Source organism: Rhea pennata, chromosome 2 (genome assembly GCF_028389875.1).
Source record: "Rhea pennata isolate bPtePen1 chromosome 2, bPtePen1.pri, whole genome shotgun sequence".
Taxonomy (NCBI): Eukaryota; Metazoa; Chordata; class Aves; order Rheiformes; family Rheidae; genus Rhea; species Rhea pennata.
Genome location: NC_084664.1, coordinates 110,525,032 through 110,549,611, shown reverse-complemented (window position 1 = coordinate 110,549,611; position 24,580 = coordinate 110,525,032). Strand labels below are relative to the sequence as shown.

The 24,580-nt window shown below is 37.9% G+C and overlaps 1 protein-coding gene across 7 annotated transcripts in view; it reads left to right on the top strand.

Moving 5' to 3' along the window:
• The window catches only part of PTPRM (protein tyrosine phosphatase receptor type M), a 474,059-nt gene that overhangs the window by 393,509 nt on the left and 55,970 nt on the right, over positions 1–24,580 (top strand). For all 7 annotated transcript variants that reach the window (XM_062570156.1, XM_062570154.1, XM_062570152.1 and 4 more), the window contains one exon: positions 19,463–19,550. In XM_062570156.1, coding sequence (XP_062426140.1) covers positions 19,463–19,550 — 88 coding nt within the window. The remainder of the gene's footprint in view (positions 1–19,462; positions 19,551–24,580) is intronic.

The window sequence follows — 24,580 nt, the reverse complement described above, 5'->3', positions numbered from 1 at the left end:
TATGGATATTCTTTTAATAAACAACAGGGCACATGGCTAATTTAGCATGTGAAATCTGTCACACCATTAGTCTGCAGCCTGACTTTCCTTTGGGAAGCCACAGGTTAAGCAATAGTCACTCCTTACTAAGCAGAATTCTCAGACTATATTGATGCCTGATTATCTGTTAGACAATCCATTTATGTTGAGTGATCCTCCTACTATGCTTTGGCTAGTATGAAATCCGTACTGTACTTTACATATTGGGGCTTATGTTCAAATTTACCCCATCTGTGCATCACTATGGGGTATTGATCACCACTGTAGAAAATTGAATGAGGCCACTGACCTCATTTCATTCATAATGTGAGTTTCCAGAAGAAATGGCTTTAATTCTGACAATTCTAAGCTGGTAGGTTAAACTTTCCAAATGCTAATGTCAAGTACTATTTGAAAGAAAGAAAAGTTTTTGAGACTTTGCAGGCTATATCCAGTATATTTGCACCACATGGACTTCTTAATTATTCAGATAAGACATTTAATATTTGATCAGAATCCATAATCTCTTCTTCAGTTAACATATTATTTACTTTTGAAAACTGCTGATCTACCATACTTTTCCCATTGGACCTGCAAAAATGAATTGGTCCAATTTATATGCACAGAATAAAATATTGTGCTTTAACGCTCAAGATATTATTCATTACTTCCTAATCATATAAGCCTCCTTACCTCCTTCATATTTTATTAGTGCCCTTTAAAAAGACATAAAAAATCAGTCACGTAGTTATTCCATTTTAAATTATGCAAATGATGTTAAATGTAATTATAATCTATTCTTTATTAATTATAAATACACTCTATGTGTTTTTTATGGATTGCATTTATTCACTACAAATAATTAGGCATTTTAGTCCATTCCTGGTTTCATGACCAGAACATTATTCTTGACTGTTTGGAAAGTGAGAGGAATGCTCTTCAAACCAAATTAGCATAATTTTGCTATTAGTAGTTTTAATTCAGCAGCAGTTTATCCACAGTATACCTAAACTATGTATACATTTTCTATAATGCATTTGTTTTAAACAAGTTAAAACAGCCATTCTAAATTTTTCAGGACAGCAATATTTATATTCTTATGTAGCTTATGGCTTGGTGAATCTTTTAAAGCACTTTTCAAACTGAAATACCAGTTGTTCTTACACATGTGTTCTTACACATTTCCTCAAACACTTCAGTAATCATCCTGTTAACAGAGCAAATGATCAACCTTTTCCAGCAGGAATGATTTTTCATTGCAACATGCTGATTTGACAGACCCAGGAAGTTCAGTGGAAAAAGTTAAGTCCTCTGAAATTGCCATGGGCTGTAGCTGGGCAGAGGAGCAAGCAAGCACGCCTCCTTTCTCTTCTGCTTGCTTGTCTTCTTCTCTGTCAGCCTCCACCACATCTCACTGAGATAGCTGCTCACTGAGTTACCCACCACGGCGGTATCTCAGCAGTGTCCCTGCACATAAGGTTGTTCGGCTGTTGCTGTTCCTCAGCTGCTTGACTCTCTCACCATCATTTTATTTAGCAGTTAGAGGTGGCCCTGGCTCCTCAGCCACTGGAGACAAATAGGACATAGCCTGCCAAACAGCTATGAGAAGATGTTGGCAGCTTGGTGAGCCAGGAAAAAGGAAGGGGGACAAATGCTCATTTTAGACAGGTAAAAAGGAGGAAGAGGGCAACTGTGGGGTGAAATATCCTCCTAGGCAAGAAGCTGGTGGGAAATTGGAGTAGCCATGTAAGCAGAGCAGTGCAAGAGGTTGGCAGAGGGAACGGCAGACTGACTTGGGGAATTTCATAAATACTGGCAGTCAGAAATGGCATGATGGCAGAATCAACCACATTGGAGTTACTGGGTTTGACGATCGGTTCAAGACTGATGCAAATTCACAGCATTGACACTTCTTCACAGGGCAGAAACAGCAGAGGGAGTGGTTCTTGCCTCTGCAGCAATAGCAACTCTTAATATGGAACAGAAAAGAACCTGTTGTATGTACAAGCCTCTCTCAGGAGAGAAACTCTTCCCATGCTTACACCACATGGCAAAGGGAGGTAAGGGGGTAAGGACCTTCCCTGATGCACAAGGTGAAACTCTTCAGAGGCAGATGTTGCCGTGGCTGTTCCACTGCCTTCTGCTATCCGAGCTAGCGTGCAGTACAGGAGGCAGCAAGCTGTCCTCCTTTTAGAGGAATTACAGATACTTGTCTTTATCTTCCCTCAACAGCTCCAGAAAGCTTCCTTTCCAAATACCCCCTAATAACTGCTCTGGGAAGACTTAAGCTTCCACGCAGTGCAGTGTAAGTTCCTGAATTAAGCATGAATTTTAAGTGTGTGATTAGTCCAGGTGAAGACAACAGGAATACTTTGCCCTTTTTGTGCTTAAACATTTGGCTGTATCACAGAGCTTAAGAGTTTCAGCATGAGAAACTATTGGCATTCAGATTTTTTACAGGAAACACCTACAGGAGTGATCCTTGTGCTTTTCTTTACCAAGAATGATGACACATCAGCAACAAAATTGAGTATAACATAGCAAATGCTGAAAAGCGAGGGCTCCTGTACCTCTTACTCAGGTAAGAGTATTAAAAGCAACCACCTCTGACCCCACATAAACAGTCAGCAGAGAAACAAAGCAACTTAAGCAGATGGGGAACAGCTTATAGTGCAAAGCTTTTTAGATTTTTATGGCCTTACAAGATCCTCTAAATTGAAGTATGACTGTGAGGTTGAAACACGTTTTGTACGAGAGCATGTACAAGAGTTTTCCTGTGCAATCCTGAGCAATTGCTGTGATACCAGCATTGCTCTTCCAGGCAGTGTCAGCCGTTACTCGCTGTCAGAATGGTTTAGTGCATTGTTTGCATGGAGAGTATTTCACAACATTGTTCTCTGCACTTAGTCCTGATATCAGCTGAGCTTTTGTTCACTTACCTTTGATTTTCATCTGCAGCTCTTTCTGTTTGTCGCTGGTGTCATTGGTCCAGTTGGACAAATAATAACTTCAGTAAAACTAAGCATTTTCTGTTTGTGGTTTTGCTCATTCAACCGCTCATGCTTCAACTCTGGCTTTTCTGCTTTACATAGCAGTGACAGTACACAGCTTCTGCAAAGTTGGCATAAGAAACTACATATAGCTTCTATGAGTAAGGAAGTCCTTAGAGAGGCTCAGGGCCACCTTATCAGCTCCAATACCAAGTCTCTACCTTGCTTTCAAGATGGTGAAATATCATTCATTCCTGGCTGCTGAATATCCCTGTAGGATATTCTGAGCCATGCCAGAGATCAGTGTTACTTCTGTAATTCTAACAGCAATTACTCAGTATTTCTTAAAATATAGGAAATTGGGAGCACCCAGCAAAGCTATTAAGCAGCAGGTTTAGAGTGAACTAAAGGAAATATTTTTTCACACAGCACATAATTATGCTGTGGATGGAGCTCATTGCCTCAAGTTGCTGTGAAGCCAAAATTATAAATGGGTTCAAAAATGGGCTAGACAAATTCATTATTAAACACAATGGCTATATGCAGTCCCTGGCTAAGGAAGAGATTCCTCTGGAAAGCCACTGATTGCCAGAAGCTAAGAGAGCATGCTGGGGGAAGATTCACTCTCTTTTTGCTCTATTCTTCATACTTTCTTGTAAACATCTGCTACTAGTCACTATCGCAGAAAAAATAATGGGCTATGTGGACCTCCGGTTTGACCCAGTATGCCTGTTAAAAGACATAAAAAAGAGGAAAATAAATCAATGCTTCTGTATATACAAAGCAAAAAATGTGATGTGAAATGGTGATTTATTTTTACATACCAGTAGTCAGTTTTATAGGCGTAACATCACTTTAATGATTAGATAGCATCCTATTTTAGTTCTTTTACTTTAGCCACTCTTCTCCTAATTCACTGTCTTGATACTGGACTGTGAAATGCAGGATAATGAATCTGTAAAGGAAAGGAGAAAAGAAATACAGTTGGTTTACATTTGTAAACCAAAAATGGTTTACATTTAAAATGCATGGAACTGCTATGCTACAGCCTAATCCTGGAGTCAAGTTCTGAGCAGTGCTTTATTCTGCAAAGAATCTTGTTTACATTCATTAGGCTCTTTCAAGAGGGTGGTTGAACTTGAGGTGTAGAGTGGTAGTGGCATTGAAGTCTAGTCTAGGCACTTCCTGCCTTTTGGAGAACAAAAACAGACAGTTATGTGAATTTTGAAATTAAACAGGGTGAATTTCCAAACCACTGGAAAGCATTTGTTTTGATTTTGCACTGGGACAGACTTTTCAAATGTAAGCAAGTTTGATGTCTTGCTGCTTTCCTAGTCATTTTATACACATTTCAATTTTACAGCTGAGTTTTTCATTGTCTCTTCTTTTACAACAACACCAGATTGAATTTTACCTCTTGATGGTTACATTGTGAATCAGGTCTATAGAACTGACAGTAGGTAGAACATACAAAAATGTTTGAATTCAATAAAAAGACTTATAAATTGTACATACTTTTTGTATGTTTAATTGTAGATCTTGTTAGAGATTGACATATTTTCCCTCCATTTGTCAATTCTTTGCATAGCATTTGTGTTTGTTTTACTGTTATTTACTAAGCACATGTATCTCTGGCATACAAAGTTAAAGATGACGGTGCTATCTGCAGCATTCAGGGCTTCTATAAAGTTTAATTATTTTGTGGATTACTTTTTTGTTTCTTGTCAATTGAGACTGTGTATTTGCTACCTTCTTTGTGCCATCTTTTTTCAAAACACTGTCATTCTGCTGTAAATTGATTTTATATATATGTATATTGCTGAGGTAGAAGTGGCCTCCCTAGGAAGACAACATCTTTCCTGTTGACAAAACTAGGAATATGTTTTCTTTTAGCCCAGATGATATGTTTCAGTGGAATTGCCTTAAATATCTTCAAAAAAGATCAGGTTGGATCTTTTTAGCCCTGTTCCAAGGGCCAAAAAGCTAACAAAACTACTGAACTACTGATCTCTCTAGCTGCATATGGACTCTGCTCTTGCTTACTGGATGTTTACACTCCTTCCCCAGGTATGCTCCCTCCAATGCCAGGAGCTTCCCCCACAGATAGGACTTTGCCTTTCACTCATCCCTTCCTAGGTGTGGAGACCCCAGTTCTCACCTGCTGACCACGACAGGAGAACGAGGTGAAAACATGCATAGTCCCACAGTTATCACAGTAATACTTAAAAGCATTCAGATAGGATTCAGCAGGGGTATCTAATTACTGATACCAGATAGCACACCTTCAATGTGTGCGATTTTGAAAAGTACCAAATTATGACATATGCTATAATTTCTGTGTTACCCTACATGGCTCAGCCCTTGCCTGTCTCACATCTCTCACCTATGTTTTACCTCTGCTACATCCTTCTCCTGAGTGCAGGGGCAGGGTGGTGTGTGTGGCTCCCCTTCTCTAACACAGGAAAAAGTGAGGAGCAGGAGGTGGACTACACTCCTTTGCTCCCTTCAGCTGGCAACATTCTTTAGTTTCCCTCGGAAAAAATACTTGAGCAGATGTGCAGATTTTGCGGCCAGGGTGCGGAAAGAGATGTGAGAAGGGGTAATACTCAGGTAGGAAATTCTGCGTCTCCAGGACTGAGGGAGGGTAATGTCACCTGTTGATGTGTCCTGGTTCCCCACTTCTCTCAGAGAATAACAAGTCCCAGAGTTCCTGGAAACCTGACTGACTGATCCAGAAGCTTAGTAATGTTTTTTTATAGTATCATAAAAGATTCAAATGTTGCTATCCACATAACTGTTTCAGACTGGAGTAGCCATATGCTGGAGAACTCAGTAATATAAAACAGCAAATAAGGTTGCTTTCCTCTCTACTTCTTCAGAAAAAGAAAATAAATATGATGGAAAATATTATTGTTAATGTCACTAATAGAAGCCACATTTTAAAAAGATGAAGATGCACGTGCTTAAAGTAATAAAGTACTAACTTCGCCATACAGTTCTGCCTGTGCCTGGAAAAGTTTATGCGTCTTCTAATGAAAGACAGAGAAGCTTCACTGGTTTGTGCCAAAATTTGTGTTGTTGTCAGATCAAATACTTTTATTTTAACTGATACAGTACACTCAGATGCTAGCTATGATGACAACTGTGAAGATACTGAGAATGATAACATGCAAGTCCAGCTACTCAATACAAAAAAGCAAGCGATGCTTGTTTTGGGTATTATCTTGGATATACCTTTAAACAGATTCTAATGGAATTAAGAGGTTGACTTAGGGATAGGTAGGGAATTCGTACGCCCATCACCATGTTACAGGATAGACTTGCACCAAGTCCGAACAGCCTAAGGCTACTGACAAATTTTTCCTGGTACCTTAAAAGCTGTTAGCAGTGGGATACCATAAGAATGGCAGAAAACCTGAATTTCAGGTTCACTGAGCCTGAATCAACTTACTGAGCCATCCCAGTGTCCCAGAAGTCTATTTCGTTTTGGAAGACAAATCTTTTGTTGCAACTTTTCTTAGGTAATTCCAGAACATTTCTGGATTTTGATACAACTTAGCATAAAACCTAAATTTAGTCTGAAATTTAGTCTGAAACCTTAAAAAATACTGTCTCCCGTATCCTGCGAATCAGTGGTATCAGGAGGGTGTCCTGAACCATCAAGAAAAATTGCAGCACCAAAATCTGCACTGAAATGACTCCTGCCTTCAGCATTTAAAAAATAAAAATAAAAAAATGGGGACACAGTATCAAGAGAAGTATCCTTTTCTGAAGGTCCTCAGTAGAAGCAGATGCTTCTCTGTTGCCTAAAATTTGATGTTGGTTGTCCTGTTAGCCCATGGTCTCCCCAGCACTAGTCCGTTTTGAACTTACATCTCTGAACCTCCTAGCAGTAAGTTTTCCCCTGTCCTTGGGTGCTCATCACAAGAGTTGGGACTTCCATCAAGTGTCAGGACTCCAGTGCTTCAGTGGCAAGTCACTCTTGCCAGCCTAGCTCACTTTTCATGATTTTCAGGCAGAATTTGGCTTACGGAGTCTAACAATACTTTTAGTAGTAAGAAATCTGATTAAATATGAACTTTATAGATTATTTTAAACAACTAGTAATTGTCTTAATGAGAGACAGATGCCTAGGATCTTTGTATTGTCTTATAAGGGAAATATTTATATAGAGACTCAAATTTTTAAAAGTTTTGTTTTATGGAGGGATGAGAAGAATAAAGGCATCTGCTGCTATTCAGTGGAGCTTTTATAATGTTGGCCTGCCTCAATTAATCTAGCTTGAATGCAGTGTTCTAATGAAAGGAAATGTAGAATAAAAATGTAGAGCTGCAATGTATATAAATCTTGAAATGTCCATGGAGAGCTGATAAATTGCTGCATTTTGCTTGGTTTATGCAAAAGAGAAAATGAAGAAGCAGATTGCAAAAAAACAAAATTATACGTCAAGTCATTAAATCTTATTGTTCATTACTGAAGAATTGTTTTGATACTAAGCAAGATCAGGACTGAACAAAAGACTAGCTAGGTGACATGTTGTTAAGAGTTCTGCATCAGAAAAAAAATCCACAGCATAATGTCATGGATGCAGAACTATTGTTATTCCTTTTTCTATTCTTAGAGCTATGAATGGAAATAATATTCTGCACTTTTTTTTTCTTTGTGACTGACCCTTTATTTGTTTGTCATGTTTCTTGCTGGCTTTCTTAATCTGACTGCATTGTAAAATGGAACTTGTCGCTTTTTAGCCAGACAGTCAGCTCCTTTACTTCATAAACAGCTCATCTTCATGTCTTCATCATATTGTCCTTATAAGAAAAATACTGTCCTGTGCATCAGGGGTACTTTTTTTCCCATTTTTGGTCATTTCTTTTCTGCTTGTGTTATGCTTGATTCATTATTTTCCTAACCTGTGCTGTTACTTGCACGTAGCAAAGTAGATGGAGAAACTAGAGGAGAGAGAGAGACATCCTTGTTTCATATCTGTCCTATAGTAATTGATCGTATCCAAATTGCCATCTCCACTACTATTGCTGGGTATTGATTTTTTTCTGTTAGGTAGTACAATACTGATTCCCCTTGCAAAGTGTATTTTCTAAATGTATTCTGTTTGAGTAGTACCGAGTATGGAGGAAGAGGAGAAATTTTCATTGGGACAGGCAGAGATTTCCGTTATATTTCACATGGTCAGTATGGGTTTGGAAGACTTCTAACAGTTCTTCAAATTTTCTTTACTACGCATCAGGAATATTCTAGCTGATTACATTGAAATAGATTTGGACAATTCAAAAAAGCAGCTCTGGATACATTCTGTTGTAAAGCTGTCACTTGTGTATTCTGTTTTTACTGATCTAGTGACAAAATACTAGTATCACATACCTAATGTCAGATTAGTGGTCCAAAAAGGATCCTCAAGTGACAGTCTTTATGGAGAGCAACCTCTTTTTCGCCTCCTTCATTTTTAAAGCACCTCACTTTATCCATTAGGTGAGTGTGTCTCATTTCAGTAGCCTGTGATCCCATGTATTATATATTTGAATAAACTGGTTTAGGCGTGGTTGATGAGAGGCTCCAAGGATACCTCTCTCGGAATTAGGAAGTGCCATATATACATTTCAGGTATCAACACAGGAGTGTTCAGGTGCTGCTAGTCCTTTGTGCATCTAACCAGGCATTGTTTGTTTTAAGAAGGATTCCTGAGGCTGTGTTGAAACTCTGCTGTCTGCTGGTATGCAGTGAGCATGCTAAAAATGCTTAGATTAACAACAGACAGCAACGTGCATCATCTTCATCACTTAGTGCCAATATTATTTTTGTGCTGATTATCTTCCCATACTCTTAAATACTTCTCTGCATTATACTTGCAGTGAAGTTTCTGAGGGAGATGTGGAATTGTCTATTTTTTTCAAAGCTTCCCTCCTCCCACTTCTGCCAATAAGTGTGTCGTTGTTCCAAATGGAAAATGTTTCTTCCAGGAAGAGGTCACAGAATGAAGGGGTGTCTGGGAAAAGGAGACCTAGCTTTAGAGCTGGAGACTGATGTTTCCAGTGGGGAAGCAGCAAGAGCTCCCAGAGCCATGGAGGCATTCGACAGCTGCACTTTCACCACTACGACTCTCTCCTGAGCCACAGAGTGCAGCAAATGCCGGATGCCAGCCAGGCAAATTGAGAAGTAGACACACAGCTTTAGATAGAGGGAGATCCCTTTCTTTAGAGCAAGGAAAATTTACTCCTTCTAGAAGAAGGAATAAGTCTTTTTTTATATATGAGCAAATAGTGTATTTGCAAATACTGAGGCAGACATCGAGTCTCCAGAGTTTCCTGTGGAGAAGAACAAGGAAGATAACAAACCACCACAATGAAGTGCATTCATTTTTCGCAAGGGTTCTGCAAGTGTGCCCTTGTCTGCCTTAGCCTGCCACGGTCCTCTTATTTCCCTTGAAAAGTGCTGTTTTATCCACTAGGAGAAACAACAGTATGCAAAAGATATCTGTGCTGGCCAGTGTACTCAGGCTTTTATCTTGTAATTTATTATGATGTCGGTGTCTCCTCTTAGCAGAATTAAAATCTTATTATGTGCGCTTTGTTTCTTTCTTATCTTTTATCCAAACTATATTAACTGGAGTGGCCTAGATAGACTCATAACAACCCTTGAGGCTCATTTAGTGAGCAGACTCTGAGGGGTGTTTTGTCACTTCTGAAGAGTGAGATCAGCTACATGCATGTTACAACTTGGCTGAAGACAGGAGAGGTTTTGTTCACTTTTCAAATTCACCTTTTCCTTCCTTCGTTTCCTTTCTCCACACGTTGCTTTCTGTTATTCCAGGGAACTCTATTACTTTCCAGATTTTTCCAAACTCTGTGGTTCTAAATCAAAACCAACAAGTCTATACAGAGTAGTTTAAGATGTTACCACATTTCCTATGCTTGGGTCAGCTGATAATGTAAAGAGTCGGGGAGTTTTTGTGAATTCTGAGCTCAGCTCAGGCTATCTCTATTACAATCAGTTACACTCATTCAGGTAAAATGAGGACAAAAAAATATTACTAGCTTAGCTAGACATGTCAGAAGCCACCTTTTTCATCAGCTTATGTGTCCACCAGGTCAGTGTTGATCACCTTTCATTCAGCAAGCAGATGACAGAAATGCACAGGTATTAAATAAATAGTACTTATTCAAACAATGTAGTTACTCAAATGTAAGGAGTAGTGTTCTGGCTTACAGTTTTGATCAAGTCCTATTGCCGTGGAAAATAATTGGTGTATTTCCCATGTACTTCAAAGTGAGTTTTCTTGAACCCTTAAGCCTTGTTTTATGAATTACATAGAGTATGTAGGCAATGAGCAGGGTCCTTCTTATCAGTAACTACATAAAACATGAGTGATCAAAAAGTTATAATGACTTCAACACAAAGCTTACTACTTCAGTGAAATACATACTTCTTTTGGCTTTCTTCTGATGTTAAAAAATGCTGTTGTTTCTTTTTCTTTCTTTCTTTTTTTTTCTGTATTTTAACCCAGTTGCAGACTCTTTTTTTACTGTGGGAAGAAAAAAATAGTAATTCTTACCTACTTTTTTCATGACACATTCTATCATTTTGTTCTCCTTTAATGACATTTCATTAGCTATTTGAAATCATTCCTTGGGGCAAGCTTTTATTATTTGTAAAATAAATCAACCATCATAGTGCTAATCTTTAGGAGGAAAAATGGGCTAGAGTCAGAAGAAATATTTAAATTTTCTATTAGATTTTCTTTTGGAATTAAAAATTAAAGTGCTGAAAATGCTCCAAAATAATGTTTTCAAAGGAGGAGCTCTAGGTATCTAAAACTATTTTCTAGAAGCTATGTGTCAGTTAACATTTCTGAGTACTTTGGACATCTGCCCCTTTGTTAGAGGTAAGCAAGTTTTTCAAAGATGAGGGCAAAAGAGACCCATTAAAATGTCAGTGAGTTTGGTTTTGTCACTTCACTAAAGGATGAACAAGTCATAATTAGATGCTTGAAATGGCGCTATGGATGCCTGCATTGGCTCACGATTGATGTCTCTGCCTTCATCCAGTATTTTTAAAGTACCTCTCCTTTTTGGCCTCATTCAAACCATATTGCAGTGATTAGGCTGAGTATTTTCCTTTTGTGCCTGTCACTTGAGCTGTTACCTTTCTGGAAATGGTAGGAAAGTGTTAACTTAGAATCTGTCACAAAACCTTTATGCACACATTCAGTGCGTTGCGTATAACCTTGAATCCTGTGCTTCCGGTGTAAATATCTTTGTCTTGGTAAGTAGAAATGCTCTTTAAGAAGTAAAACAAGTCTATCCCATTGTTTACGAGCACAGTGTGCAGTTGACACGTGTAATTACATCCTTTGGAACAATGTAGGGGGGGAGGCTAGGAGACAGCAGAGTTATTGAATAATGAAATTGATAATTTTGCACACAAAAGGGTGGATAATGCCCATATGCTGATCAGTGTCTTTCTGTATTGCCCTGGAAGAAGTTTCCTATCAAAGCACAGAAATAGTTCATATTCAGTGGAGCCTGTTTTGGCTCATTTTATTGTTTTACAGACTTATTACAGTCATGAGTATTTCTCAAGTTGACTGCTTTCTTGAATATGTGCAAGGTGTGATAGTTGTGAACAAATCTTTTCACTATGTATTTTGTTAAAATGAAAAGTGGGAGAGGAATGGGGAGAATTATTTATGAAAATCTCACATGCTGTACCTGAAGACCATTTGTTAAATCCTCGACAAGCAGGAATCTGTTTTCATGAGAGGAAATAAGTACCACTTGAAACTAAATTTATTTTTTTTACACACAAATTGAAAATGACATATCCTGTACATTAGTTACAGTACAAGTGTGTGTATTGTACCCAGAGGGTCCTTTCTATGAAAAAGGATCATAAAATCCCAACAACATACTGTATTTTTGTGCTGGAGATAAATCTGGAAGATGGATGAGGTTAAGTTATTGCTAACTGGTATGCCAGGAATAAGTTTCTGAATTAGAATGTTAATTGTATGTTCTCTTGCAGTCCTCTTACTAATTCACATTTCACCGCACTTCTAAAATCTTTCCTCACAGGGAAGTCTTAAAGAATTTGAAAGGATTAAAACTGCTGGGGTTCTTAAAACTTAAGTAGGTAGAATGCAAATGCAAAACTTACAGAATTTAAGTTGTCTGTCAAATTTTCAGGCCACACTGAAGAATCTTTAGAGATTTATATTCCCACTGCTGCATGTTAGAAGAGAACATCAAAAACAGCTATATTAGATACCAAGATAAGAAATGATATCAATATATCTCATAAATATATTGGTTTTAACATTATATGAGGAGTGTGTAATTCTTTGTAAATTACTATAGAATTACTCCTTGACATTCACTTTTACAATATTGTCATGGATTAAATGACAATGTGGAGACTAAATGGACATGGATATCAAAATATTTTTGTCACAAATATAAGCAGTTTTACAAATTAAGTGATTTCCCTGTTCCATGGGAGAGAGGACACGGTCCAGGGGAGAAGTTAGATGGGTCAAAGAAGTGGTTCCAGCCGTGCCTTGTCTTCCTTCAGCTATGAGCATCATTGTCCTCCTGGACATCTCCAGAAGTCAAGGAAACGGGTCAAAGTCCTGGTGCAACACTCTCCAAGAGGCCCCAGGCACCATCAGTTGGAGGACTGGGTACAGAATACCTAGTTCTTGATTGTCTCATTCAAATTCACTTAGGGCCTAACAACTAGCTGTTGTCACTGCTAATGCTCTTGATCTGCTTATCTCAAAGGTGCTGGACACCTTTGCAACTTCCACAGTGACTGGCAGGTTGTTTACCCATAAGTTACTTCTCTATTCTTATAATTAAGCTATTCTCTTAACCCACAGGGTTAAGTAAAGTTCATCTACATATGCTACCACTGTCATGAACTAAGATTAACTTATGCTAACTTCTGCAAGTATCTGCGTCATTAAGATAGCGTGCCAAAGCAGTTTCATCTTTTTAATATGATTTCATTATGCAGCTATAGTTTAACTAGATTGGTCAGCTGTCAAGGGAATTTTAAGTCTATGACTTCAAAATTACAAATGTTTTAGAAAATATCCTAGTTGAAAAGATCTTGCCTCTGAAAAAGTCTGACTTGGTAAGCTGTGCTGCAGGCAGTTGGAGCAGGAGCCAGCAGTTTCCTTTCCATTTCTTCAACATTTAATGTAGGCGTGATTACGATGACCAGGAAGATTTTTGCTCTTCTCCTCTTCTCGTGTGTTCGGTGGACTAACACAAATGCATCTGAGAGAAAAGAGTCTCTTTCCTACCACAGGCCACTCTTCATGTAGACCTTGGTGAATCTGTTAATGCAAAGATTGGATTGTTTGTTTGTTTTTCTTTTTTTAATAGTTCAAGGAGACACAACTAGGTTAAGGAGCAACAGCCAGAAACAATATTAGAGTCACGGCAGTTAGGACTATAACTCCGTATCTTCTTTCAGACTTATTTGTGCCTTTTCTCTCACATTCAGAGAAGCTTATGGAAGCTACCAGCCTACTTTTCCAGAAAATTCCAAACAGAATGAGGAAGTTTGGGAGAAGACATCAATATATTCTATTTGCAGCAGTCTTTAGTGTGGTTTTTTTTCCTTTCCATTTTCAGACCTGGGTGTGAGTAATGCATTGATAAGTGCTTTATAAATGCTGAAGGCAGTTTACATTGATTAGATAGATTTTCACATTGACTCTTGCAACAGACAGTTTTCAAGGACAAGCATAGTAAAATGTTTTTTAAATTCCGTTATTTGAAAACTGGACATAATTCTCAGTGATTGAAGCTGACAGAAGAAAAAGCTGATGGTGAATATATTCTCTGGTGGCCTGCTGTCATCCACAAATACTTTCAGTGATGAAGGCAATGACTGAAGTATGAAGAGTTGCTTGCATACAGTGGGTTGCCATCAGTGAAAAAATTTACCATTCTCACAAACTCTTGGGGTGATCTATCACTTGCAGGTGATGCATTCTCAATGATAAAATCTTTCCTTAAAGTGACTAGAAGATTTAAAGTGTTGTTTTATCATTTGGACCTCTCTGCAGAATTCTCTAACATAATGATCCACGATCATTCCTTCTCAGTTCCTTAAGTCTGTAGTCATAAATAAAATGAATGTGATAATTTCACTATTTTTTTTCAAAATTCAGGTGATGTTTTTAAATAACAAGAACATCCTCACCTGCCAGAAATTTTGTAGGTTCTGAATATTTTGAAAAGCCAATGAACTGGCAGATATACAGACCTTATAAATCTTACACTTTTTATTAAATGAGCCTGAAGGTCCTTGTCTTCCCAAAATTGATGGAATTGCTTAAAGTATGTATTTATTTTACAAGGGGCTGTAAAGACATTATTCCCATTAGATACAAAGTAGAGTCTACCACCACACTAGGATGTTAACTCAAGAGTTTATTATTAGATGCGTTTGTGCCATTTGTAATCTCCACATATAAACTGGACACAACGGTCAATATAGATATATTAGGTTAAACTAGTGACATTTCTTCACTATCCAATTTAGGGCATTTTAGGCATTTAATTTTGGTGCAATTCAAAGAATTTAAGTTTCTTACATAGTTAATTGAGTTTAGACAAGGACCTACTTTAGTTGTCTATTCTGGCCTAAAGTAGACAGTGAAAGTAGCTCTCTGCATTTAGTTTCAGAAAAGCCCAGAGCCATTTGTAACAGAATATGACAAATAATGCATTTTGTTAAAGTGAATCTCAGTCTAATTATCAAGAAATGCCGTGGAAAAATGAATATGAGCAATGGAGAATGTCACTTTACTGTCACTTCAGGAAAATTAAGCGCCAAAATTGACCTCAAAAAAAGTCATACATTCAAAAACAAAACCAGAGATTAAATTTAAGACTGTTACACAGTGAAATACATAGTTTTGATACCTGTAAATAATGTTTGTTTATTATATAGGCGAGCAAGAGATACTCTCTCATGAGGTTCAACAAGGGCAAGTGCAGAGTCCTGCACCTAGGGAAGAATAACCGTAGGCAGCAGTACAAGCTGGGGGCTGACCTGCTGGAGAGCAGCTCTGCAGAGAAGGACCTGGGAGTGATGCTGGATGACAAGTTGACCATGAGCCAGCAATGTGCCCTTATGGCCAAGAAGACCAATGGTTTCCTGGGGTGCATTGGGAAGAGTGTTGCCGGCAGGTCGAGTACAAGAGAGACATGGAGCTACTGCAGAGAGGGCTATGAAGATGATCCGAGGGCTGGAGCACCTGCCCTATGAGGAACGGCTGCGAGAGCTGGGCCTCTTCAGCCTGCGGAAGAGAAGACTGAGGGGGGATCTTAGCAATGTGTATAAGTACCTAAAGGGAGGGTGTCAAAGGGACGGGGACAAACTCTTTTCAGCTGTCCCATGTGACAGGACAAGAGGCAATGGGCAGAAACTGAAGCACAGGAAGTTCTGCCTGACTGTGAGGGGGAATTTCTTCCCTGTGAGAGTGACGGAGCACTGGACCAGGTTGCCCAGAGACGTTGTGGAGTCTCCTTCTCTGGAGATCTTCAAGGCCCGCCTAGACGCAACCCTGTCTAACATGCTCTAGGTGACCCTGCTTGAGCAGGGGGTTTGGACTAGATGATCTCCAGAGGTCCCTTCCAACCTTAAAGATTCTATGATTCTATGATTATGTCCTTAACTTCTCATTTCTTTGCTTGTAAAAGCTTGTATTTTGTAAATGACGTGATAGGAGACTACACTGTTGTCACCTAGCAACAATGAAGTATTTTTTGAAAAAGTCACTTGGCTTTGGATTAATAATAAAAATAGTAATTCCACACTACTCTTTACATTTGTAGATGTTGAAGTGCTTACAAAGATCCATTTGTTTTACTATCCTTAATTTAAAGCATGAGAAACTAGGATGGGAAGTGTGTTGTCAGAAATGACAGTCAGTAGAGCAACTGAATGTATCCTGAAGACCTCATTCTATTCCCCTTATTCCAGCTTCTTCAAACTGTACTTTTATATAGGTTCTTTCCAATATTTCTATTCTTATGAATTTCAGATGAGAAAAGGGAATAATTTGAAAAATCAGTATTTGCAATGATTATCTCCCTCTCATATTTGAGATATTGCAGTTGTTTTCTAGTCTGAGGGTCACAGTGAATTAGCCCTTGGCAAATATTTAATTTTTAATGGAAAGTGCTGCAGCACTGAAGTAAAGCAAGCAAAAGCTTCACATTCATCCTAAGATGATCCTGCTGCTGCATTATTGACCAGTTCTTATGTTTCAAGTACAGCAGTGCAGTGTATTTCAGTGGTTTTCAAAAACTGTTTGATCTTGATTATTAAAATATTTTCTAATAACAGAAGGACAATCAACATTGCATACTGAAATACCTGGTGTAACAACAGCTGGTTTGAAAAGTGTTCCATTCAGCAAGTAGATCGTGGGAGCTGGATACCCAAGGTCTTGTGTGATCTGAGTTAAAGAAATATGTATTTTAAATGATGTGAGAAATGCCCTACGCTCATTTAAAGTTCTCCATTACCCTTGCCAGACATTTGTTGGAATGAAGCTGCTTGGGCACATATATCTTCCTAATAGTCCACATTTTTAAGAAATTTTATGGGATGAATTAGAATGAATAGCCACTAAGATAATGTGTGGACTGCTGTGCAGCAGTGACTCCGGAGAGTGATACGTCAGGAAAGACATTAAAAAATTTTCTGGAATGAAACTTGTATTTCTCACAAGTTAGGAAAGATCTTGAAAGATCATCTGTCATGAGATACCTGCTCTGTTCTTTACTTGTGGGATAAATGGGATTTCTCCTTATAATTCATTGTGGATTATCGTTCTGTGGCAGTTTGTGTAATGGTAGCACATAGGGGATTTAGGAAATGGCATGCCAGCTGTCTTTACAATAACAGTTTCTTTTTATGCTCTCACAGTGTAATACCTCTTCCTTCAAATTATCTTTTCTGTACACTCTCACTGAAATATCTGTGTACATCCAAAAAAAAAGTAAAAAAAAAAAAAATCTACGAAATTAAATTATCATAGATTTTCTTTCGTTCACGTTTCTTTAGTATTGATAAAAATCCAAAGAAAATTATACATATGGATTTCTTTTCTACAATCTATTTTTTAAAAAAGAAATGGAAGTCAATCTACAGTAGCTGGAAACTTAAGTCTGTCTCCTGTTTCTCATTATTGTGTAAGGTTTGAAATATAAGTATTGTAAAAAATAGAATTATCTGGTTTGTAGATATATTATTAGAAGATATTTTATCTCTAAGGCTCATTAAGCTTATCATTGTTTCCAGAAGTTCCAAGCAGGTGGAAGAAATTGAACCCGTACTTCAGCAGATGAGAAGCAGACAGGCTGCCCAAACCAGTACATTGCCTATTTTATTTCTGCCATGAATTCAATACAGTACAAATGTTTTCCACTTGTCTCCAGAGACTTACTTGAATCGATTGGTTTAAAGTGATTTTGTAAAAGTTCATTAGTGGGACAGGGAGAAGGGGGAGATCCCTAGGAGTATATTTTGATCTTCCATATTTCAGGGTATAGACTATAAGCTGTACCAGCAGATCTCTTTCTCTGTAATAGCACATGTAATGCTTAGTGAGTTAAACACAAAGCCACTTGCTAGGTAGTATCCTGTCAATCAAATCTGTAAACCAAATCCATGAACTAGTCTCTAGCAGAAGGACTGTGAGGAAACTAGAATTCTTCTGTGGTTTAGCTATCTGAAAGGCAAAATCCTGAAGATACCCAGACGAGTTTTAGACATTATCAACAGTTAGTTTCTTCGTTCTGCCTTTGCAACTTCATTGCTGAACATTTCCATTTCTATTTTACCTTTACCTCTGATTTTTAATTATTCATCTTCCAGTGTTGTCTAAGAATAAGTGTGAACTTTGCAAGAAACTCAGACACAGGTCTGTGTCTCCACCAACAAATAACAATTCCTCATTCAGTTTAGCCTGGTTTACCACAATAGTATTTTCCATCCAACATAGGTTAAGAGTGCTCTGGAGTTGAGTACTTGCTTTAGTGACCATTGGCAGATTTTTAAGCCCATTTTAGATAACAATTGGTACCCTTTTGGCAAGCAGCAACAAGGATATAAATCATCAAGATTTTCAGAGCTACACTTTCTCTATCCTGGTAGGAACTGGCTCTCCTCAAAGCTGTACCCAATGATGGTGCCCTCTGATTAAGGAGAGACTTATTTCTGTTAGTGGGTCTGAATCATTTCAATTTACAAACATTTAAAAATTTTCTAAACGAGATACAGAGAGCTGTAGAACAAACAAATTGAAGCCTTCTGACAAGATACCTGTTTTTCTTAGGTTATCACTTACAGACCTCTTAGAATCAGGGATTCCCTGGATCCAGGGGTCTTCACATCATAAGTGAACTTAATAAAAGAAAACTCATTTTAGATACAGAGTGCCCCCAGGTTCCATTGACTTCAGCAAGAGATCAAGGGATTATTTTGACTTTTATGCTGTTTACTAATTGAAATCATTGAGATTTAAAAAACAATGCACTTCAAGTAAGAGGACAGAGGACACTGGTAGTAGTCCTTTTCATGGATATTACCTACTTTAAACTACTCAGAATGTGTAGAGGTCTTGCAAGACACAAGCTTCATTAGGTTTTCCCTGTTTAGCTTGGCAACTTAACTCTTCTTGGCTTCTGTTATCAAATGACAGCTTGGGTGTTTTATTAATTAAAAGAATATTTTAGCACCTTCATCTTTCTTATTTTCATTAAATCTATTAAACAGCACAGGGGCTGAGGGAATATTAAATGATGCCTTTCATAAAATCACATTTTTATTCACTGACAAATAATCTTCTTGATTGTGTCATAAATAGTGTTTTTAGTAAAGGGCACATACATGTCAGTTGAATCCAAATTTTTTAAATGCCTATGTATGTTGACATCATGTAGGTTTATGTATAGTCACCTGCCAAGAGGTAACTGAGGGTTGTGAAAATGTTAAAAATATACTGTTAGTGCAATGTGAAACTCTGTTCTCAAATACTGGAGCAACTCCAACAATGATGATGAAACTTGACTTCATGTGAGTATATCTATCAGGATAATTTTGATAGCGCAAATGAAGGACTCTTAGTATTGCAGCTATGCAATTTTGGAAAGGTTGACTAGCACTTGACATGCAAAAATTCTTGCTGCTAGACAAATAATCTTGTGTCAAGTTTTCAATAAAATTTGGAAGTATGCATGAATACTATTTAAATAGGAAATGCAAATCTGTGTTCATTAAAAAAAAAAAAAAAAAAAAGAGTTAAATGACACTTTAACAACAGTACCCATAAGTACTGTTTGCCCTTCTTGGTTTTTCTGTAAGGTAACTATTGCTGCACACATTTCTTAATGTCACTTTCCTTCCTTTTTTAGAGTTTCTTTGAAGGACAATCTGCACCGTGGGATTCAGCTAAGAAAGATGAGAACAGAATGAAAAATAGATACGGGAATATCATTGCATGTAAGTGTTGACAGCATAATTGTGCACTGTGTTAACTTGCAGCATCTGACAAGAATGACCACCAGCCTCATGCTCAGGCTCATATTCCTCTTCTCTAATTAAGAAAATAAAAGTGAGGGAAGATACTGTCAGACTCAATGCATTTTTTCCACTAGCCTGCTGTATACCTTCCATCCTGCCATCAACTTTTAGCTAGTGGAGAATGCTGTTTTTAACCAGCAGCCAACTCTAACAGCTCCCATACTGCTCCTGGTAGGTTGGTGAAGGAGTACCCATGATCTCATCTGTACCTTGATTTTGGGTTCTGCATGCTGTAAGATTGGACAATATTGCTTAGGTATTCCTCAAAAGCAGAATGACAGGAATTCCTGATTTACCCTCTTAACTCTAGACAGACTCTAATGAAAAAGATAGGATGGCTATGCTTTACTTAAAAATGCCAAGCCTGATAAAGACTAAATATAGTAATGAAGAGCTTCAGGGGGTGATAATTGCTTTTGCAAATGACCACTAAAACTGGCTCAATGAGACTGGCAAACACTATGGCAGTAGATGCTGTGCATGAACACTGGGGCAGCAATATCAAGTACAGTGAAATTATATTACTATTTACATGTTTGTATTGTTGCACATAAAGGGTAAGTTGCTAGTGTGTACAAAATGATCCTTCACAATCCAAGTGATTTAGACATGAAGTATGAGTGAATGTATGGGCTAGGCAGATAACCATGAAGCAGGTATGTTCAGGGGTGTAAGCAATGGTCACAGCATGTGAGTGATTGTTGTCATAAGCTTTGTAAATATGAAGACAAAAGTTGGCTTTTGAGGAGAGATCATGTAATGATACTGCTGGAGTTTAGAAATCTTTTATAGACCTAGGTACATGGGACAGTAGGGGAGAAAGAATAGTGCTAATTATGTGAATACTTGGAGAACCACACAGACATCACAGAGGAAAGGGTGGCTCTTTTAGAGGAAGGATTCAGAACTGGAGCCCCGGTTGATGATCCTGAATGGACCGTGCGGGAGCCCCTCTCCGCGGTGATTGTGCAAGGAGTCCGGAGAGACCAGCTCCTAACGCAGCAACCTGCAGCAGGTGCTGAGAACGGTCCCTTGTATCACTGCAGCCCTGGTGTGCTGAGACAGTGTAAGAAGAGAAAACAGATCTCTTTTTTGATGTAGAAGGAGAATGAGAACCAGCAAGGAAAGCTTGTGGACACAGAGGCAAGTTAAGCAAGAGGCCTGGCAGAGGATAACCTGCCACGTCATTTTGAATGAACTGAAGCTGGACATGATTGCGTTGCTGTGTTCGTGGGCAGCATACTGTAATACTTACTGAAAAAAGAAATGAAGTTTGCTAGGGATATGTGAATATCATGATGAGCTGGAACATATATAAAAGAAGGTAAATTAACAAGACATGGTTATGACTCTTTCCCGCCAAGCAATCTCTAATGTCTAACAACTTCTTGTTTTGTTAGCAGTATATTAGATTACTATCATTATTATGTAAGTAAATATACTGAGGGCATAAATAAGAATACTAAAGACTTTTATGTTTATTTTTCCTTTGTGAAATTTTATTTCCTGTCTAAGCCTGTGACAATAGATCTGCTGTTTTAGTCAGGGTTTAGCTTTGTCAGTCTCCTCTTTAATGTCATGTTATATGCAACCTGTCCGTTTGACTCGCTTTGGCTGAAGTAAACAAAAGACTAATAGTACTATATGTCTGAGGTAATGAAGTGATGAGTAGCAAAGGGAAAGCACATAAAAGATATTAGATACACAAATCAATGGCAATTACAAGTAATACTGCAGGCTCACTGAGAGGGCAAATGTTACTCTGATCATTCGGATCTCAATTTGCTTTTATGTCATCAGTATTTAGCAAAAGGAAAGAGTTGGATGAAGTTGTTATCAATAACTCCCTATTAATGTAGCTGTGAAGACACAGAGAATACAAGTTGAAATTAAAACTCATTAGAGTAAAGGGCAGTATCTTAAAAGAGAGGCTGAAACAATCTACAGTTTGTCGTCTGTTAAATAAATGCATGCAAATAGGGTGGTTAATTGTCTAATTATTTTGTATGTTTTTCTACTGATAAATGGTTGCTTGGCTCAAGAGTTTGAAAGTATGGTTATAGAGGTCCACTTTTGAAAGATTGCCGCAGGTAGTAGTTAAAGTAGTGGAAATTAGCTGAAAAATATTTTAGTAAATTCCATTTTTACGCTATATTTTAAGAATCAAAAATACTGCAGATGATTTAGATACCTCCAATTATATTATACAATTAGAGAGAAATGTATATTTTTTCTATGGAGAGTTTAATGTAATTGTTTTTTTGACTGTTTATCCTCTTTATTTAAATTTCCCCCTAGACACTACTGTTACATTATTGCTTGTAGTCATTATTGCTCTCTGAGGGAACTAAAACAATAGCACCAGGATGCCAGCATTGCACGAGCTGGTCAAAATAGCAACATACTTTGCATTACCCAAGTTTTGTGCATTTAATTGGCTATGGGCGTGTAGCCCTACCTGCTGCATGAAGGTGGCTACAGCTTGTGAGCCACTGTATCGATAAGCTCGGTCATGGCCACGGTCCAGTCATTGACACACAGTATATTCCTTCTGTATTGAACACAACTGCCCTTTTTACTGTTTTCTCAATAAGAATTAGAAACGACATGAACCTGCCGAATGAACCTTTTTTGTCTAAGAAAATTATGTGTCTGTCCTAATTGTGTGGGGTTATGCGTGGGTTTTGGTAAAAGCTATTGCTCTTTCCTCGGGAGAGATCCTGAGGTAAGTTGGGGGTGGGAAGGGTTATTTATGTATTTTTCCCTAACTCTGGGCTGACTAAATAAGAATATAGATCACAGCTTTTGCAGGAGCTAAAGATTTTAGCTGAGACTTTTATAAAATGCCAATTTGCAAGAATTCAGCAGGGCAGCTCCCAAGAAAGTGTTGTTGGTTAGGCATGCTGATCAGCTGGCTACTCAAAGCACAAGTTAGAGATCACAGTCTGCAGACTGATATTTGCATGTTGTGTGTAACAAGAGGGAAGCGAGAACAAGATGTTTATATTCACTATCTAATATCATTATCTGGAAAGACAAATCGATTCTAACATAACTCATTTTGAAGGTGTAAGTGATTGGTGCAGAATTAAATCTGACATCCTAGTAGAAGTGTATCAAAATAACAATGAGCTTGAAAAGAGTGTATATTTAAAAGCTACCAGAAAAGTTGTTAAAAGCAAGCTAAGGTATAAAGGAAAAAAAAAACATCCTAAAAATGTGGAAAATTAACCTAGAGGCTATTTAAAAATCAGTGTGTTGGATGTGTTTATGTATATATGTATCTCCTAGGGTAAAACGCACCTGATGTAAGCACAGGCATACATACAGTAACATTTTTCTGACTGACTAAAAAAATTTTTCAGATTAAGGAATGTTGCCATGCAGCAAGGAGTTAGCTGGCATTTTCAAAGCAATCACCAAAAGGCGTTTCTCCAGCTCCACTGCAATTTAATGGGCATTGAACAGTCCATTACTTCCAGAATTCCCTGAAACTTAGATGCAAATGCAGCACTGGAAAAGATTCACGTGAGAAGAGAAAAGAGCAAAGAGGGGATATGAAGATATAGGCATGAACTTAGGTATTTAGTTTTGCCCAATCTGAAGCGAAAAAAAATGCAAGCAAAGAATGAAGTAAGTAAAGGAAATAATAAAATAACAGAAATAGTAAAGAAAAGGTAGTATTATTCAGTCATGTGAATCAGTCTAAAGTAAATAACAGGAAGTTGTATTTCTAAGATACATTAGGGACACGGTAAGGACGTTTAAGCTTTGGTGGCCCAAATATGGAAGTCATCGATGTTCAAGTCATTGATGCCAGGATTCGTATGTCCCAGAATACCTGTGCAGTTCCAACAAATATAACACGATAGCCACATAAGACTTCCTTCTGCAGTGGCAGCTGGACTAGACAGTATAACCTGGGCTATGTAAAGTGGCATTCAGTGTATGTGTTTAGACAACTGAATCCTGCCCTAAGTAACTCAAGAAAGATAAAAGGAAAGATCTTCACTAGCATGACTTGCTCTGTTGAGGATGCTTTTAAGGAAATGATGCATGAAATTATGGAAATGCGGATGAAGATACACCATGAGTCCAAGCCAGCTTGACTTCTGGAGTCTGTTGACTTCAGCAGAAGTTGGACCAGGTCCCAAAAGCCTAAAAGCAACAACTGCATCTGAAGATTAGAAAGTTCCTAATGTATTATGTTTATTACGTAAGACGGATTTTAAGAATTAAGGGCCTGCAAGCCTAACCTCTGTTCTGAAGAAACTGATAAACAGCTTAATTAAACAGAGAATAGCACAGCACTTGGATAAGCACAGCTTGATAGGGTCAGATGAGCATGGTTTATATAATGGAAGATCACATCTCTATAAACAGTTAATTTGGGAAAGTGAATAAATAGGCTGAAAAGGCTGACTTGATCAATGTAACTGATTTGAATATTCCAACATCTTTGAAGAAACTCATTTTAAAAGACTGTTAGATGCAATATTTACCTGAAACTAACAAAATATTAGCTGTGGGGAACCCAGAGGCTGTCATTCTTTCTGATTTACTGTTTTTGGTTTACTACTGTGCCCTCTCTCACTCCCAAGGGAAGGAAATGACGCTCTGAGATTTACAGTCTCTGAGTTTTGGAGCTTAAAAGAGGATGAAATCAACAGTTTGCCTCTTCCTTTCCTATTCATCCATTCAAAGAGCTCTTGACTTATCATTCTAAAACAATGTTATTTTAAAAACCACTTGATAAATGACAGTGATGTGGGACATGCTGCCTTCTCCTTCCTCTCTCACAGTGTTGGCAAATATTATGCTCCTTATGATGAGCTCATACATTTAAGCCACCTCATGTTACTTCCTCATCTGCTTAATTTTAGGAAAGGCTAAGTTGAAAAAAATGGCCACTGAGAATGTGGATGGCAAGTTTCAGATACTCTAATGCT